Here is a 17,718-nt window from a genome sequence, read left to right on the forward strand (position 1 = left end):
ATACTCCTCCACCCCTGACAGCTCTGTGGAATGGGAGGGGGAATCTAAGACTGCGCTTGGCCCAAAATTACCATCACTGGACATGTGGCATGGCCCTAAAAGCCCCGTGCAAAAGCAGGAGTGCCCATGGTGTGAGCGTGGAGTGTGTGCAGCTGCAGCTAACACCAAGCGAGGGTGGCCAGGGCTCCTGCCCTCCTCTTGGCTGGAGCACTGGGAGGTGACTTTGGCCCACAGGGAGGGCAGCATGAGGACTGGGGAAAAAGAAATACTTCAAATAACTATTAGCAGGTTTGCCAAATGCTGCTTCAACTAGCCCAAAACTGCTCCTGGGAGGTCCCTTCACCCTGCAGAGCCGCAGGGAGGCTTTCGCTCCCTCCGGCTGCTGCGCTGAGGGCGATTTGCTCTGTGAAGAACCCCAGCCAAAAGGATTGCAGGGACTCTCTGGTCCAGCATATATTTTTCAGTTTTGATGAAAATTCAAAACCGTGGTAATCATTGGTTTGATCCAAAACTGATTTAAGGAAGCATTTTAACCACGGAACCAAACAGCGGTTGTTTGCAAATCCCTAATCAAAGCCTGCTCACGCAAAGTGCATTTTGCAGTTGTAGAGGTGCCGGTGAATGAGACCCACTGGGCACCGTCACCCTGGCCCCCACCTTCCCTGCTGCCCCCACAGCGAGACCGGGCAGAGAGTGGCCCGTGGTGGCAGCGTGGACACAACCACGGGGACCTCGGGGACAAGTCGCTCCCTTTGTGCCGCGCGTCAGTTGGAGACTCTGAACGTCTGCCAGCTGCCCTGTTGTGAATTCACCGCAGAGAGGTTTCGCTTGTTTGCAGCCAAGAGTCCATGGCTGCTAAAAATAGAGTGCTGCTTGAAGGTGAGCTGAAAAGCTTTCCTACATGTGAAGACGCCTTTTAAAAACACTGGTTTAGAGCTAATGAGGGCTGGGATGACGCTCGGGATGGGTCTACTGGGAATCGGGAGTTGGTCCTCAGAAGTCGCCCGTTGGTCGCACAGGTGGCTGCAGGGATGCTCCTGAGCAAGCAGCCGGTCAGGAAAGGCGCTCTGCAAATGCAAGACCTGATAATTTGAGGATGGACAAGTCCACAACTGTGCTGGGACTTCTCAGCAGAGGAGTCGGAGGAGCAGTAATGAGGGGAGCCGGAACACAATGTGTTTTCTTTCCCTCCCCCAGTCCCCTTAAAGCTCTCAGCAATTGCAGCACAAAGTCAAAGCAGGACACTTTCCTTTTGAAATATATAGCGAGTGCAGCATCTCAGTTTCATTATGGCTTTTCTTCGTGTGGAGGGGAAGGCATCTATCCCACTGTGCGTCTTTGATCTTGCCCTTTAAATAGGCCATTTTGAAGCTCACAGACCCCTTTTCATCACCTTCCACCTTGGCTCATGGCACCTAATGCCTGTGTTTGTATCCCGGCTTGTGGCTGAAATCAAAGTGTTGCTGTGGGAAACTCTGCACATGGTTCATTAAAAAGAAAAAAAAAAACAGACTCTCCATCTCGCAATGAATCCCCATGCATTCCTCAGTGCTCCCAGCTCCTGAGATGCAGGAAACGTCTGAGCTGTCCCGGCACCCTGCACTCACTCATGCTGCTGGCATGGCTTGGCACCAAACTTCAACATTCAGCTTCTACTGCTCATCCCCAAGAGGGTGATGGACGAGGTGGAAAGAGCCCTGTCACTGCTCTGGCAGCACCTCGGTGACCCTGCAGATCCCAGAGCTATTGCGATACGAAGAGCTGACCCAAGGAATGCAATTACACGTGATCTAAAACACAAACGCACTGCAAAACCCTGCAGTATTGGGGCAGGAGTCACTGCCTGGGAATGCTCAGCCTGTAGCCCGGGGATGAGCTGGCTTCAGAAGAACCACAGCTGGAAAAGCCTGGGCCAAGGCCAGTAGAAAGTCCCCATTTGGTGGCCCAGTGAGCACCACACCACCCAGTCTGCCCTTTCTGGGTCGTACCCATAGGCGAGCGCGCGGCCGGCACCCCAGACAAGCCACGCTGGCTCTTGACTTTTCCTACTCGCTTCTTCTCTGCGAAGCCCCAGAAACTGGAGAAGACTGTGCCGATAACAGTCTGACACCTAATGGGCACAAGCAGAATTGTGACAAGAACAGGATCGGGCTGGAAACGTCCTCATGGGAATACAGACAGCATTGCCTCAGAGCAAAGCAGAGCTGGACGGAAAGGGAAGACTTGTGTAAAGAAAACTCTTAAGAGCCCATACGGCATACTTCCATGGTCGTAAACATGAAAAATTTATAATTTAACCTAGATAGGAATGAGCTGGATGAAAACTATTAAAACGTTCCAGGTACAGGAGAGAGGTGCCATCATTTCCTTTGAAATTTTACAGGTCTCTGCCATATGATAGCGAGGAAAGGTCAGGGTTGCAATCAAACCTTTTGGCAATAATTGTATTTCTGAGGTTGTATTCTTATGCCAGATACACCAGGAGTTACTACTGAAAAGGGATGTCTTCAAAACCAGACAGCTGCAGCTACATTTTCCATAATGGTCAGTAATGAATGGGAAGTTAAACAGATTTGACTCAAAAACATTAAATATATTCTGTAACTGTGCCTCTGTGCTGTACTTCCCACTGGATGTGTTTCATGGTGCCATAGGGTCTCTTTTCTTAAAAAAATGCGATTTACAGCAATGGTGTTTTCTAAGGCAAGACACAGTGGAGCTTCCCAGGACCGAGCTCCACTGAGAACTGCCCTCGGATGTTCTCCTGCCCCTGGATCTCCTCCTGCCCCTGGATCCCCTCCTGCCCCTGGACCTCCTCCTGCCCCAGGTACTGCTTTCCTGGGCAGCATCCAGCCCTGCTGTAAGGAAGCTCCATTCAGAGAGTAAATAGAAATGTTCAATATCCAGTGCTGTTTGCTGGCAGCTTTCACAGGCATCTCTGTTCCTTTTTTTCTAAATTAGATCTTTCTATTATAACTTCAAGGCCTCATGAGTCTCCTTGGCATTTATTAAATAACAACTAAACTCTTCAATTTACCATGTTACTACATGATCCAGTTGTACTCCATCTAAATACGCCACCTGCGATCAGACTGGAGGAGCTGATGGGGGCAGGAGGACGTAGGAGCAGGGCCCCACCATGACCTGCTGCTCCACGAGACCTGCTGCCACCCGGGATGTGCCCAGCGCTTACTGCAGCTTGGAGCACGGGCAAATCCATACAAGAGAGAAACAATGCTCAAGCCACACCTGAGCCCTGTTTTGAACCAGAGGCAAGCAGCCTGCATGATTTATTTTAAAGCCAGTGCTGGCACTACTTTCTCCAGAACAGTTTTGAGCCTCCGGGAGCTCAGTGGAACCACATGCGTGGACCTCAAATACTGACTGAGCTCAAGGTTCAGACTGGACTCCATCCACCTCCTTTCCCTGCTTGCTTCTTCCACCAAAAACTCAATGGTCACTATGAGATTTCACTTTTATGGGTTGGGTTTGCCCCAAAGACTTGCTTGGGGAATGCAAAACTGCCACCAGCAGAGGAAAGGGTTTGCAGAACCTGAGGCTATTGACTTCCCTCGTGTCCGGAACACGGCTGTGCCCTCAGCCAGCACCAGGTATGACTCATATTCCCAACGAAACAGCAGCGTGACAGAAATGCCTGGTGTTTTAACACGGCTCCATGTAGGACCCATAATTGGCCACGAAGCCACAGGTTACCTGACAACAAGAAGATCTGCGAGGCGAGTCCTTTTGTTCTTACTATTTTGTTTTTAATCTTGTCCTTTTTCTTGCTGGGAAAAAAAAAAAAAGCCATCACCTGAGCTCCGGTTTCAGCCTCTGATAACCCACAGCAGCTTTTGCCTGTAATGTATCCAGAGACACCTATAATGAGCGCCTGTTCCTACCCCCTGCAAAAAGCTGCAAATGGGATGAGCAGATCCTGAGGTCGGGGAAGATGTTTCATTTTGAAAACATGAATGTTTCCCTGCCATTCCGGCCATCCTAACAAGGGGTCTAATTAGCGCTCGTGACTTTGTCATCTGTCCACTGGGGACACAGGGCCGGGGACCACTGCTCTCATTTCCACAAAGATCAGGGATCGGGAAGACAAATCATCCCTAATGGGACCTTGGGGAGAGGCTCTGCTCTGCTTTCAAGGCAAAGGCTGCACATGGAGACAACCTGCTCTGCAGAGCCATGAAATGCCACCTCCGCTGGTGACAGCCGAGCTCTCCAGCAGCAGCCAGCCTCCCCCTTCCAAGCAACTGCATGTGCGCAAGAACATTTATCAGGCTCCTGGCCATAGCTTTGACTTTCATTTTATTTTTAAAGTGCATTCACATGTAAATTGACTTGGCCCGAGAGGATATGTGAACACAAGAGCCCTTTCTTTCCTCTGGAGTGGCATTAGGAGGAATATGGTGAAAGGAGCAAAGTTTCCTCACCTCCGGGCTGCAATTCTGCAGCTAAGGAAAAGCAAGTTCATTGTTTCCTTCTGCACACAGATGCTGGCTGTGCTGTTTTCAGCAGTCTTGTTCAAGCGAGCCATTTCGGAATATAAAAGCATATTACACATCCCAGGGACAAGAACACACAGGCGAATGTCTTATCGGCTCTGTTTTATCTATTGTCAGAGCAGGAGATAAATTAATATGAGTCTATAACTGTGTCTAACGGTTTGAAACACGGTCCTGTCCCATATCCCCAGGGTCAGACCTGTTTTGGTGGATAGCAGACTCCTGGGAAAAGAAAAAATTAGAACGTGGCGCTGGAGTCCAGGAAAGGGTCCAATTCCTCAGGAAATGAAAATACATGTGCTCCCCAAAACAAGCATCTCTGGGGTGACAGTAGGTGGAAATCTGTTCCACAGCACTCAGCATACATCAGACCCACATCTTGTGATGCGTTGCCAAAGAGAGCGCACAAAAATGTCTGAAGAGCCTTGCAGCTCTGAGCCACAGCGTCCGGCACCTGCCCTGCACCAATACTGGGGACAGGGACAGGGCAGTCTAGCCACGTTGCCAGCTCCAGCAGCACCTTCTCTTTCTGCAAGGACAGAATGGATGCACCTTGGAGCCTGGTTAAATTCTCACTGGTGTTCAACAGTGCATTGGGGAATTGCCCTCTAACTCTTCAGTTAAACAACTTCTGAGCTGTGCTGCGGTGCTGCGACATGCTGTCAAAGCTGCAGCAGAAATGGCAACATCAGTCGAGCGAAGTGTCTGGAGCTTTGGACAAAATCTAGAATCATGGAATGGTTTTGGTTGGAAGGGACCTTAAAGACCACCTAGTTCCAACCCCCTGCCCTGGGCAGGGACACCTCCCACCAGCCCAGGTTGCTCCAAGCCCCGTCCAACCTGGCCTTGAACCCCTCCAGGGATGGGGCAGCCACAGCTTCTCTGGGCACCCTGGGCCAGGGGCTCACCGCCCTCACAGCAAACAATTTCTTCCCCATCTCTCATCTAAATCTCCCCTCTTTCAATTTAAAACCGTTCCCCCTCACTACCCTCCCTGTTCCAGAGTCCCTCCCCAGCTTTCCTGGAGCCCCTTTAGGGACTGGAAGGGGCTCCAAGGTCTCTGTGGAGCCTTCTCTTCTCCAGGCTGAACCCCCCCAGCTCTCCCAGCCTGTCCTCCCAGCAGAGGGGCTCCAGCCCTCCCAGCATCTCCTGGGCCTCCTCTGGAAAAGCGACACAAAAGATGATTAATTGTACGTGATGCACCTATTAACGGTGATGGTCCTGATTCTGACATCCACCACGTTCTTGTGCACTGGCAATAATTCTCCCTATGGCAGAGGAGCCCAGTGGGGCGTGAGTGTGGTGCCTGGTTTGCACTGTCATGAGCTGTCACCCCATTTTTCAGCCTTGGGACCCTTCATATCTGCTGTTCCCCACTGATATCACTTGACATTTCCTCACCTGAGCATTTTCCCAGTGATTCTGGCAACACCCAGCCAAAAGCCACTGGTTTCCTCTGTAGCATCACAGGTGTTCAAGCACCATGGGGGGGGGGAAATGCACTGGCAAGTGGAAAGAGGCAGCACTTTGGGTTAAGGCACTAGGTTTTCCTTTGCCAGAAACTAAGAATGGAAATGCTCGTGAAGATTTACAAACCAAGGGTTATGACTCATTCTGTGATTTTTAGTGAATGAGCAGGTTGAAAAGGGTGTCCTGAAAGGAACAACTCCAAAGCCTGGCTCTGCTCTGGAAGCACAGGGACAACAGGAGGCGGCTGGCAGCACAGCCTTGGGAAAAACCTGCTCGCCAAGAAGAAACAGAGCACTAAAACTTTGCTGTTTCTCTACGTGAAATCACGGACACCCTGGTAACTCTGGGAGACAAAGTACCAACCGCTTCAGCTTCTGAAAAAACAGGCCTCGGCTCCCTTAAACCCCAATGCTAGTTTTGCATCCCCAAACATTGTATTTGGGACAGTCACTGGTGTGTTCTGCTGTTGTCTGGACTTTTCCCCACCTTTGTCAGCCCCCATTGCATGCCCGAAGGGAGTGGGATGAATTATTCTCCCCCTGTGCGTTGTACTCGCTTTGTCGCAAAAGTAAAGGACAAAAAAACCACCCGGTACGTGTGTTTTTGAAGTCCCTGCCGGGACAGAGCTGCTCAGCATTCGCAGGATCGGGGTTTGGGGCCCAAATCTTGCCCGGGGTCTGCAAACTCCCCCCGCTGCACAGGGTGTCCCTCCATCCCCGGCGGACCCTCCACTACCGATCGTTAAACGGGCTCCAGCCTCCTACCGCTCCGGTAGGGCCCCGGGGCGGCCGCGCCTGCCTTTGTGGTCCGACGGCGGGGCGGCCCGACCCGGCCCGGCCCGGCCCCTCCCCGCCCCGCCGCTCCCGCGGGCAGAAGCCGGCGGCCGCCGAGGGCCGGCCGGTCGCCCCCGCCTCCCCGGCGGAGCCCTGCGGCGCATGCCTCCCGCTCCCCGGGGGCAGGGAAGGAAGCGCCGCCCGCCCCTGCCTGCACCAGCGCGGCGGGCAGCGGCAGAGCGGAGCCCGGCGGAGCGGCGAGCCCGGGCCGGGCGCCGCTTGCCACCATCACCAGCCCCTCTCGGCCTCCCCCAGCGGCGGCGGCAGGTGAGCGCCGGGGGGACGGGCGGGGCGGCGCGGCGGGACCCCGCCGAGGCCGGAGCGCTGAGGCCGAGGCCGAGGCCCAGGTCCGGGCCCGGCGCGGCCGGGCGAGGGCGGTGGAAGGCGGGAAGGGGGAGCCATGGCGGCGCGGGCAGGGCCCGGCTGGCCGCGGGCAGCGGGCGGGGCGCCCCGCGGCGGGGGCATGGCGTACGCCGCCTCCGGGCGTCCCCCCTGGGTGGGTGTCCTCTCACAGACCCTCTGTGGGTGCCCCACGGGGGGGTGCCCTCTCGTGTCCCCTCACAGACCCTCTGTGGGCACCCCCGGGTGGGTGTCCCCTCGTATCCCCTCACGCGCACTCTTGTGAGTGCCCCACGGAGTGTGTCCCCTTGTGTCCCTTCACAAATCCTCTGTGGGTGCCCCTGGGTGGGTGTCCCCTTGTATTCTCTTACACACACTCTGTGGGTGTCCCCTCACAAACCCTCTGTGAGTGTCGCTGGGTGGGTGTCCCTTCGTGTCCCTTCATACCCTCTCTATGAGCGTTGTCCCCTCACAGAGCCCCTGCAGGTGCCCCCCAGTGAGTGTCCTGTCGTGTCCCCTCATGCTGCCTCTGTGGTGTCCCCACACACCATGTGTAGATGTCCCCCAGGTGAGTGTCCCCTCATGTCACCTCACACACTCTCTGTGGGTGTTCCCCAGTTCATGTCCCCTCACATCCCCCCTCGCGCAGCCTCCACATGCCCCTGGGTATCCCCTCACGCCTTCCATGGGTGCCCCCTCAGAGCTGGGGTTCATCCCACCCCATGTCATCCTCGCAGGGTGACAGCAATCCTGGCGTGTTGTGGCGAAGGCACCTGCCCCTTTCCTGGAAACTGTGGAAATAGGTTAATAGGAAATAAATTTGGGGGTTTTTTTAATGAAGCTGGGAGCTTAAGTGTGTTAATTGCATTTCTTCAAAGATAATTAGGTATTTTAATTTTTGTCTTTTTGATCCTTAGCTGCTTATTACAAGGAAAAATGTTTTTAATTTATGTTTGCCCATTTAGTGAATGTGTTGGAGGCTGCTTTAGAAATTGTGTGTTCATTCACGTGTTTCTGAAAATTGGGGTTCTGACACGCATCGTGTTGGGCTGTTTGTGTGGAGCTTCCCCAGTTTATGCCTGAATACACGCATGATCGGGAACGCTGTGCTTTATTGGCACGTGTAGAGCAGAAATTAGTCTAAACTATCTTCAATTCACTAAAAGGTGGAAGTTAAAAGAGTTTGTGCTGGGTTGCTCTGGGTACCAACTAGCAAGGAGGATCACTACACATAAAACTTTTAATTTTTCAGGAACGATGTCCACAGTTTGGGTTAAAATGTGTTCTGCTAAGGTGTTCTGCGGCAGAGAACTAGCAAAGAAGCGGCAAAAGCATTATCAGTGGTGTGTTGAGAGCTAACCGCTCTGCAGATGTCGTGTAAGGCGTGTTCAGGCTGACCCTGCCTCGGTCAGTAAGATTTCAAGAATATTCTAGTCTACTAAGAAGATGGCAATAAAAGTGCTCCCTGAGCACAGGTCCCCGAGTCATTCTGACAAAAGCACTTGTTGTGTTGTACTGTGTTCTTTGTTGGAGCACCATGCTCTTTTTAAAAGTGATAAGGAATTGTCTTCCCTGGTTGTGTGCTATCTTATTCTCAGTAGCAAATAAATATACTCTTTCTTTAAAGAGTTTAGAATCGTTAATTCTTTAAAATATTTATTGCCACTGGTTAATTTGAAACCAGGACTAGAGAATAATTGACAAGGGCAAGGTTGGAGAGGATTCGGAGGCAGAAGCATGTCTCTAGGTCAGTAGAGTCCCGTGCCATGCTGCAATTGGGGCTCACTGGGTTTGTGTGGGAGACTGCGAATTGCGCTTGAAAAACTGCTCAACCACCGTAGCTTTTTGTTGAGGTTGCTGTATGCCTTGTGTCGGCCAGGTGCTCTTTTGGTCCCACCAGATGATGCTGCAGGTGAAACCTTCAGCCCTCATGGGACTGCACGGAAGTTGTGAACTCTTCAGGGTGTGATCTGGCATTTTCTGGATGGCAGTTTTCACTATTCCATGAACCAGGGCTTCATTCTCTTTGGGTTTTCTACTATAATACAAAGAATAGTTTATAATCATCCTGCTTTTGCAAACTCCTAAAGATTTGTGTTTACCAAGAGCTTTTATCCTGCAGCGAGGCCAGAATGATTGGTATCTCAGGATTATTGCTGTATGGTATTTTTCAGGAAGAAATATAAGCTCCCTTTCCTTCTCTTTGAGCTGCCCCAAGTCCCTCAGTTGTGTGTGTTTAATGCTAAGCCAGAACTAGTAAAAGCTGTCTTGGGTTAGTGTGTGAGTTCAGGCATCATGCTAACAGCGTTACTCTGCTCTTTGAATAAGAGTTGGTTTGTGTTCCACCATCTCAGATCATGGGCAAGCTTGCTTCACATCCGCCCATTATACACCATGTGGACATAGCCAGCATTGTTTTTGTTGTAAAACTGAAAAGCTGAGCTATGCATGGCGGGCGTTCTTTAAAAAGGGCAATTATGCCAAAGGAAACACAGGGAGCAGAATATTTTGCAGGCTTCTCCACTCCCACCAATTCCACTTTGTTATGAAAGATTCCCTTAAAGTTGTTCTTTCTCTCTTGCCACAAAGTTCATCGCAAAAATATTCAGACAATCTTAGTGCAGAAGGGGATCGCACACGTCTGTGCGCTGAAGTATCATCGCAGTGATTCTTTGTGTGTCTTGACAACACATGGTTATGTAGGAGCGGGCGCAAAAGAGAGTGCGACCTTCAATGAAAAGGGCAGGAAGAGTTTCAGAAGTGAAGGTAATTACCTGAATTGGATTATGGTTGTGCCAGAAAATACTGAAAACCACAAATGATGAATGCTCTGTCTTGTCCTTAATGGCAGTAGTGACTGATTTACCCGTTAAAGTGATGCTGAGGAGTAACTCTTGTGATATCTGGCAGAGTAAGTCTGAGTGTTAATAATTTACAATTTATGTTACCAGTGTTATTACATGGAACTTCTAAATAATAGATGAATAATAAAAAATATTTTCCTCTTTTTTAATTGTAGGATGGAAGAGAGACCAGTCTGAAGAACTGTTCCATTGTGGACTTTGCTGTTGTCAGCTAGAATGTTCCTTATGAATGCTTCTCCTTTGGTAGCTCTTCAGACAAAATGGGAGTCCTTCGGACCAGCAAGGAATTGTAGATATCCCGTTTGCTTCTCCGAATCTGAAGGGGACGTCACTAGAACCTCTGTAAGTGCAAAAGTTCAGATGATCATAAACAACCTGCAAAGCCAAGAGTCTCCCTTGGGTATGAACAATGAGTATGATTGTATTATGCAGAAGAAACAAAAGGGAGAAAAGGGCACTAGTAACAGAGTCGCATCTAGCACCACATTGCTACGGAAGCATCCTCAATATACCAAGTGTGGTTGCCCTGCTGATTTGGATGACACTGAAGTGGAAGAGAGTGTGGGGTTTGGGACACTCTTGCTCGATTCTGATAGCGACGATTCTGTTGACCGAGGTATAGAGGAAGCCATTCAAGAGTACTTGAAAGCAAAAAGCAAAAGTGACCAGTCGTTGCAAAGGAATGCGGAGTGTTCTGAAAATATAAGCAGAGACAAAAGGTTTAAGAGGGAATTCTCCCAGAACAAAATGTCTAGTAACCTTCTCCCTGTGAAATTTAAAGCTGAGATGCTCTCGGAAGAGTACCTGTCTGATCACCTGGGAATTGGTAAAAGACTACAGCCTGCGTCCCCTCAGAGCATCAGTAGCGATGACTCTTTTGAACAAAGCATACAAGCTGAAATAGTGCAGTTCTTGAATGAGAAGAAGCAGCAAGAAATTAGTAAATGCGTAATCGGGAAGGATAAAAAAGATCCCCATGTGAGAGCTGTCCTAAAATGCAACAAAGAAGCAACAAACAAAGCAAACTGTGGTGCTATAAAGCGAGGTTGTGATGCTCTTCTCTTGAGACACCATCCCAAGCTGCAGAAAACCAGCACACAGTCCAAATGTTTGCAGTCTAAAATCCAAGAAGAGCCTCGTGACTTCAGCCAAGTGAACCAAGCATATCTAGAAATGGCCACTGCCAGCCAGCCCTGGTTAGTGGAGCGAAATGAAGAAGGTGGAGCTAATTATTGGGAGAAGAGGGGAGCACTCACCAACGAGAGCGTGCACGCATCTGACTCAAGTAGCGATGATGGCATTGAAGAAGCCATTCAGCTTTATCAGCTGGAGAAAATCAGGAAGGAGGCAGGTCATGCAACAGACTGTGTCCCTTTGCAGAGGGAACAATTTGACACAAAGGGTATGGCGGACATTTCTGCCAGCCTGACGATTAGCTCAACAAAAAGTGCCTCACCAGAAATCCATAAAAACCCTATAAGCAACAAGAGAAAAGAAATTAATTCAAAGTCAACAGAACTAGAAAGCACCAGCAATGAATTAAACAAGCTGTTTAAACCACTGAAAAAAGCTAGACATTTTACACCTCCGGAAAACAAGATTGCTGCTTGTGAGCTCACACTACAGGCCTCTTGCAGAGCGGACACATCTGCAGAACTCATGTGTGCAGAAGCTATCCTTGATATTTCCAAAACAATCATGCCATCCCAAATGGGAAGTGACAGCAAATCACTCGCTGCAGACTCCTTCTTTTCTCCCCAGCTTCTCTCATCCTCCCGTTGTGAAAGCGACAGCAGCCTTGTGGACAGCGATGATAGCATAGAGCAAGAAATCAGGGCTTTTTTGGCTCTGAAAGCACAGTCGGAAAGCCTCGGAACAAAGCCTCCCGGCCTGTCACACTCAATCCAGATGCCTTTGCCTTCTGATCAAAACAGCCTCACCGGTACCCTTGAGCCTTCTCTTCCCAAAACTCTGAAGCTGTCATTGAGTCGTAAAAGGAGACTTAAAAGGGAAGGCAGAATAGTGAAACAAGGTGCATCAAAACCACTGGAACAGCTGGAGACAGGACTTTCCCAGCCAGGTACCTGTTCAAAATTTCCTGTGCTCCAAGAGGGCTGTGCCCTGGGCAGCCCTGCAGAGCTCTGTGATGCTCAAAGGCTCAGTAGCAAAGAGACTGGGCAGCCGCAGCTGATGTCTTCTGGATTATCTGGATCTGTTGGCAGATGTATGGCCTCGGACTGCATAAACCCTCTTACGCAGGTTCAGAGTAGCGCAAGAAAGCTTATGAAAAATACCATCCAAACTCAGGAGAGGGATGGTTCGGATGATGAGAGCAGTTCTCTGGATAGCGATGAGGACCTTGATAGTGCTATCAAGGACCTTTTGCGGTCTAAAAGAAAATTAAAGAAGAAGTCCAAGGACCAGAAATCTCAGTGCAAGAAGAGAGTCAGATTTAGTGAGACAGAAACTCAGCTGCTAGATGAATTTAGTAGCCTCCAACAAAATGAGTGGAAATGTAAAAACCCTGAGCTACTGAAAAGCTGCCTCTCAAAACCGAGAAAAGCTGTGAAAGAGAATGCCATCAGAAATCCCCCAGACAAACTTACCGGCGATAAAACAGAAACCATGAAGAACTTAGAGTTTAATTTGCAGCTTAAAAAAGGATATAAACCTAAACCAACTTCAAACCAGAATAACCTGCGGGTAGCTAAAAATAGAAAATGTACTTTCACAGCTGCATCAGATGCTGATGACAGCAGTTCAGTGGACAGCGATGACAGCATCGAACAAGAAATTAGGAAGTTTTTGGCAGAAAAGGCTAAAGACTCTGCAAGCAATTCAGAAGTACAAAAAGACGATGCAACTCTGGACCTATTGAGAGTGACCAAACAAACTGTTAATAAAGGAAAAGCAAAGCAACAGCCAGTTGAAAATGAGATTGACCCTGTGCTGGGTCAGGGTAAAAAGACTGAGGTATCTCATCAAACAGATGAGTTGAAGAACTGTCAGAGAACAGAGGGGAAAAGTGCAATGTTACATGGCAGTGGGAAATCTGCTTCCTCTGCAGAAAATGTTGATCTTCATACTACTGGTCAGCCAAAAGCTAAGCAAGGAGTGGCAGGGACTAAAGGTATTGCTGCTGATGAGTTATCTGACAATGCAACAGGTAAAAAGGATGTCCCTAATACAGGGCCCATGCAGAAAATGCTCCCACCTAAAACCAGCAAAAATGAAGGTTGTAAAGTACGAAAAGTAATGAATGCGAAGTCTAGGTCTAAAAGAAAGAATACCTTTCACCTAAAAATTTCAAGTAAATTTATTGCAGGTCTGAAATATGCTCGGGACAGGAAGAAATCCATGCTTTTGAACAAAAGGCAGAAAGCGGAGCGTTTGCTCACCCAGAGCAGTGCATTAGGAGCAGAGGTGGCTTCCCAGGATATGGACATACTTAATCAGGGAAGAGGAGCCCTCTTGCCAAAAGGTGAATTCAGCAGGGAGTGTACGACAGCAATAAAAGAATCCAGTTCTTCTCAGAAGCTTGCTGTGGAAGCGTCAAGTCCCCAGACGTGTGGAAAACTGGAGGCTGCTCCTTTGTATATCAAAGAGGAAACAGAGGGTTGCAGAAAGGCTGATGATTCAGGAGACCAGTCGGGTTCACGCTCGAGTTCCCCCTCGCAGGAGCTGAGCGCGGCAGCAGTAAAAGCAGATAAGGTTTGCAAAGGAACATCCAAAGCTGAAAACACACAGATGTGGATCGAGGAAGGAGATGTCCACGAAGGCAGCTGGGCCAATTCAAATAGAGATCCCCCACTACCTGAACACAGTATGGCAGTGGTAAAAGCAGATAACATTAGCAGAGACACATCTCAGCAGACTACACAGTCATGCAGTAAGGGAGAGGATACCCAGTGGGACAGGAGGCCAGATCCAAGTCTAGGTTGCCCACTGCAGGAACTAAATGTCACAGCAGTAGCAGTGGATAAAACTAGTGGAGGAGCATGTACAGATAACAGTATGCAGATGTGCATTAAGAAGGAAAAAGTTATCTGCCAGGACAGTGACAGGCAGGAAGAAGTTCAGGTATCCAGCTCCAGTTTGGAAGGAAAAATACCTGTCCTGCAGAATAGGGAAACTGCTTGTGAAGTGGGCCAAGGGCAGGAAGTTTTAGACAAAACCTGTGCAAAATTTACTGATGTACCTGCAGGGGACTCCCCAGATTCCCTCTTGAAAAGAAAGGTTTCAAATATGTAAGTACACTTTTTTTTTTACAGTAAGCATCTTTTTAGAAAATAACTATCATTGTAATTACCTTGATAAAACTTGAGACATGAAAGGAGAGACAGTGGGAGATACTGATACCTGTATATCATATACACACTAATGTGAAAAATGCTTCTATTTAACAGGGATACCATGGATAAACATACATAGTTTTTGTAGAATTTTGTAAATTATTTAAAGTGCTCTAAGGAAATATTTTTTATAATGATTTTTAAGGCCTGCATTACTACAGGATGCTGTGGTTACTGTATATAAGATACTGGCTAATCACACTTTAAATGAGGCATATCAGAAGGAAACCTGTTTGTGCACAGAATATATTTGGCAATCTGTTAAGAGATCCTAGGAAAACACAGCATTTGATAGCTGTGCTAGACTTTTGAAGCAGATTATCTGACATCTGTTCACATTCGAGCTGCCTTAGGACAATCCTATGTCGTGGGTTTGTGCTGGGGTCTCGGTTCTCCCACCCCGAGGACTGTTGGGCGAGTTCAATAAGCAAAACTCCAGCGAAGTCAGCGCAGCTGTGGGTGTGGAGATCCATCCTTGAAGATACAGATGCAAATTCAGGTAAATGAAGTGGATCTGTCTGTCTGCACATCCTGTGTAAAGCGATCTCAGCAGCTGTTGAAAGTACCTTTTGAATCCCGGAAACCTCCTGCTAGCGGATGATTCCAAGCACAATTGCAGCTTGAGAAAAGTGAAGGAGGGTGTCTGTACAGACGACGTGATTTCTGTGGATTTCGCTAGATTTACGTACTGTTGGGCCTGCAAGGCTGAAACAATTCCTCGTTATTCTCAAGTCTAACTCTGCCCTGCAGTTACCCAGAAATGGCTTTCGGTTTCCTCAATGAACTTTCTTGAATTTGAGTGCCCTTACTTTCCTTTTTCAAAAGTGGTTTCTAAAATGTTACATTTCTGTGAACTTCTCTTTTCATTTACAATTTTTGTGCAATAGAACAAAGCTAGGTTTGCTGTAGGAAGTCCCTAATGTAAACGCCAAGGATATTTTCAGCACTGTTCTTTCATACTGGTAGAGCTTTCTCTGCCTCCGTTTCCAGCAGCCAGAATAAAGCATTTTTTCACTACTATCTTTTTATTTGTACTAACTTTAAATGGGATTGAAGTAGCACATTCATATCACCAAAAAAAAAAAAGTGCCCCCATGCTGGTTTCACTGAAAAATCCAAAAAGCATGGATTTAAGCTGTTGGCTGGTTCTTTCCTTTTCGTTTGTGTGTAGTGAAGTCCTTTGAGTAGTTTGTTCTTACATCTTGTCCCTGTGAATTGATCCGCTATTCTCTTTATATAGTCTTCTACGGAACTTCTCTCAGCCAAACTACCGCTCAGTGTCACTTTGTTTCTCAGTCACTTCAGCAGTCTTCCTGGAGGCTGGCCTTAATGGTGCAAAATGGAGCAAAAGCAGGCAAGAATGGATCCAGTATCACATAGTGTCCCCTGGTGTGGTCACATTTGCAGAATATTGGCAAACTACAGCGTAGTAACTGTGGCATGTAGAGAGATAAACAACATCCTTTGTGTATTTATGCTGTTGTGCAGTTACATTTTAAACATGTTTATAGTGGTCACTTGACATTTCTTTCTATCCGGCCACCTTTTTATAGTCCTTGGGTGGGTTGGTTGAAGAGATCCATATGCTAGATCATCTCATTTTTGTGGTAGGATACCTTGGAAAAGTGTTTTTTTTACTTAGCTCCCGTGCCTGCAGCCCGTCTACACAGGCATATATTTTTATCTGCCTTGATTCAGTTGCAGGATTTGGGCCTTTTGTTTGGAATAGGTAAATAGGCTGGTATTTTAAAATAGAAGTTTTCAGAGTACCTTGCTTTAAAAGGATTAAACTGTATACTTAATTTTAATAGAGATGATGGAAGCACTATGTACTGTTTGTATAAAATAAGCTGAATGTTTCTTCTCCTCAAAGTTTTCAGTAAATCATCATTAAGACTTAAAAGGTGTCTTGTGCCCCTGTCGATGTGTCTGTGTTCTCAATGCTACTTGTGAACTGATTCACTTTCAGTTAAGATGCAATTCCCATTACCTTGTGCTTTAAATAAAACCTAATTTCAAGCAGCACTTTTTTAAATTGATAAACTTGATTTGTATATAGGAAATGGTGTACATTGATGAGTTTATAATGTTTAATAAATGGGGTTCTGACCATGGACCGTGAAACCAGAGTCCTCCTATGGTTTGTGTCATCGTCTTTAGCGAGTAGTATCTTTGTGTTATTCTTTTTCCTTCCTGACTGTAGTCGGAAGATGTAATTAGCTTGTGCCGGTAACATTTGTGAGCAAAGGATGTCTCCCTTGAAGACAGTCACAGCGTTTGCATTACCCGAACCAGGGAACAGGATCTCGGTTCACCCGCTGCTTTTGCTTCTTGCCTTTTGTTGTCTTTAGCCACCCACTGTCCTGAGACTGTAATCTCCTGTGTGACAATAGCGTGTGACTTCCTTGTGACTGTGAAACAGAATCCAGATCTTTAAAGATGCGGCTGTTTAGGGGAATGTCGTTCTTAATAACAAAAAAATGAAGAAGGAGAATCTACAAAATGCATGGGCAAAAAAAGTTGTGGGTATTGTGGGAAGTGCGAATGGGGCTTGCCGTTTTAGTAGAACCTTACCAGCAGTTTTCTTTCCTGGTGTTTGTGGTCAGGAAGTGGTGTTTTCCCTTGTGCTCAGCCCTCTCTGTTGGTAGCACTAGGGCTAGCAAAAGGGGTTCCATGTTTTTGAGGCAGAGTTTAGCAGGTGAGATGTGTGATTCAGTTGGAAAGCACTCAGTGTATCTCTAAATGGCCTTCTGCAGCCTCCAGGATTAACTCATCGTCCTTTCTGCCCTGATATGGAAGGCTGGTGTTAGTGAGTCTAGGAGCCCTTGATGGTGCAGAGATGGGATGAATGTGCTTTCTTGCTCACGGGGGATGTTGTGACACCCAGCACTGTGGCTCTTCTAAAAGGCAAGGAGATTCAGCTAGTCTTCAAGGTGGGAGGGAGGGAAGGAATTCTGCTGGTTTGATATTCACACGGTGCTGTCACCCTTGGTGTTTCTGGACCAATATGCTATGGCTATTCCCTTCCACCTCCAAGTCCTCACAGTCGTATTTGGTCTCAGCAAGTGATTTTTTTCCAGAGTTTCTCTCATGGGAATTGCTGACTTGCCAAGGAGGAGCAAGCACCCACAGGGGATGTGGGTCAATGAACATCTTGGGCATTGGCACCGCAGCCGTAAGAAGAGTCCATGGCACTGCTGGCCATATCGTCATTCTGGGTACAGCTCTCATCACTCATTGGAAAAAGACAAGCCTGGTGTCTTGGAGCAATAAGGAATCACTTTTATACATTACAGATTAAAGGCTGAACAGCTGAGGAGTAGAAAGATTATATTGAATGAGAACA

The 17,718-nt window shown here is 48.0% G+C and overlaps 1 protein-coding gene across 1 annotated transcript; it reads left to right on the forward strand.

The window, feature by feature from the left end:
• Positions 1-6,920: 6,920 nt before the first annotated feature.
• Positions 6,921-16,821, forward strand: PPP1R26 (protein phosphatase 1 regulatory subunit 26). The gene is made up of 2 exons (XM_054220885.1): positions 6,921-7,084; positions 10,176-16,821. Exon 2 carries the CDS (start codon positions 10,237-10,239, stop codon positions 14,269-14,271), a length of 4,035 nt encoding a protein of 1,344 aa, XP_054076860.1. The 5' UTR covers positions 6,921-7,084; positions 10,176-10,236; the 3' UTR covers positions 14,272-16,821.
• Positions 16,822-17,718: the final 897 nt, after the last annotated feature.

The sequence above is a fragment of the Rissa tridactyla genome, chromosome 14 (genome assembly GCF_028500815.1).
Source record: "Rissa tridactyla isolate bRisTri1 chromosome 14, bRisTri1.patW.cur.20221130, whole genome shotgun sequence".
Classification (NCBI taxonomy): Eukaryota; Metazoa; Chordata; class Aves; order Charadriiformes; family Laridae; genus Rissa; species Rissa tridactyla.

Bases quoted from the DNA above. Each gene is read 5' to 3' on its own strand.
- PPP1R26 (XM_054220885.1), top strand. From the start codon at position 10,237: ATGTTCCTTATGAATGCTTCTCCTTTGGTAGCTCTTCAGACAAAATGG.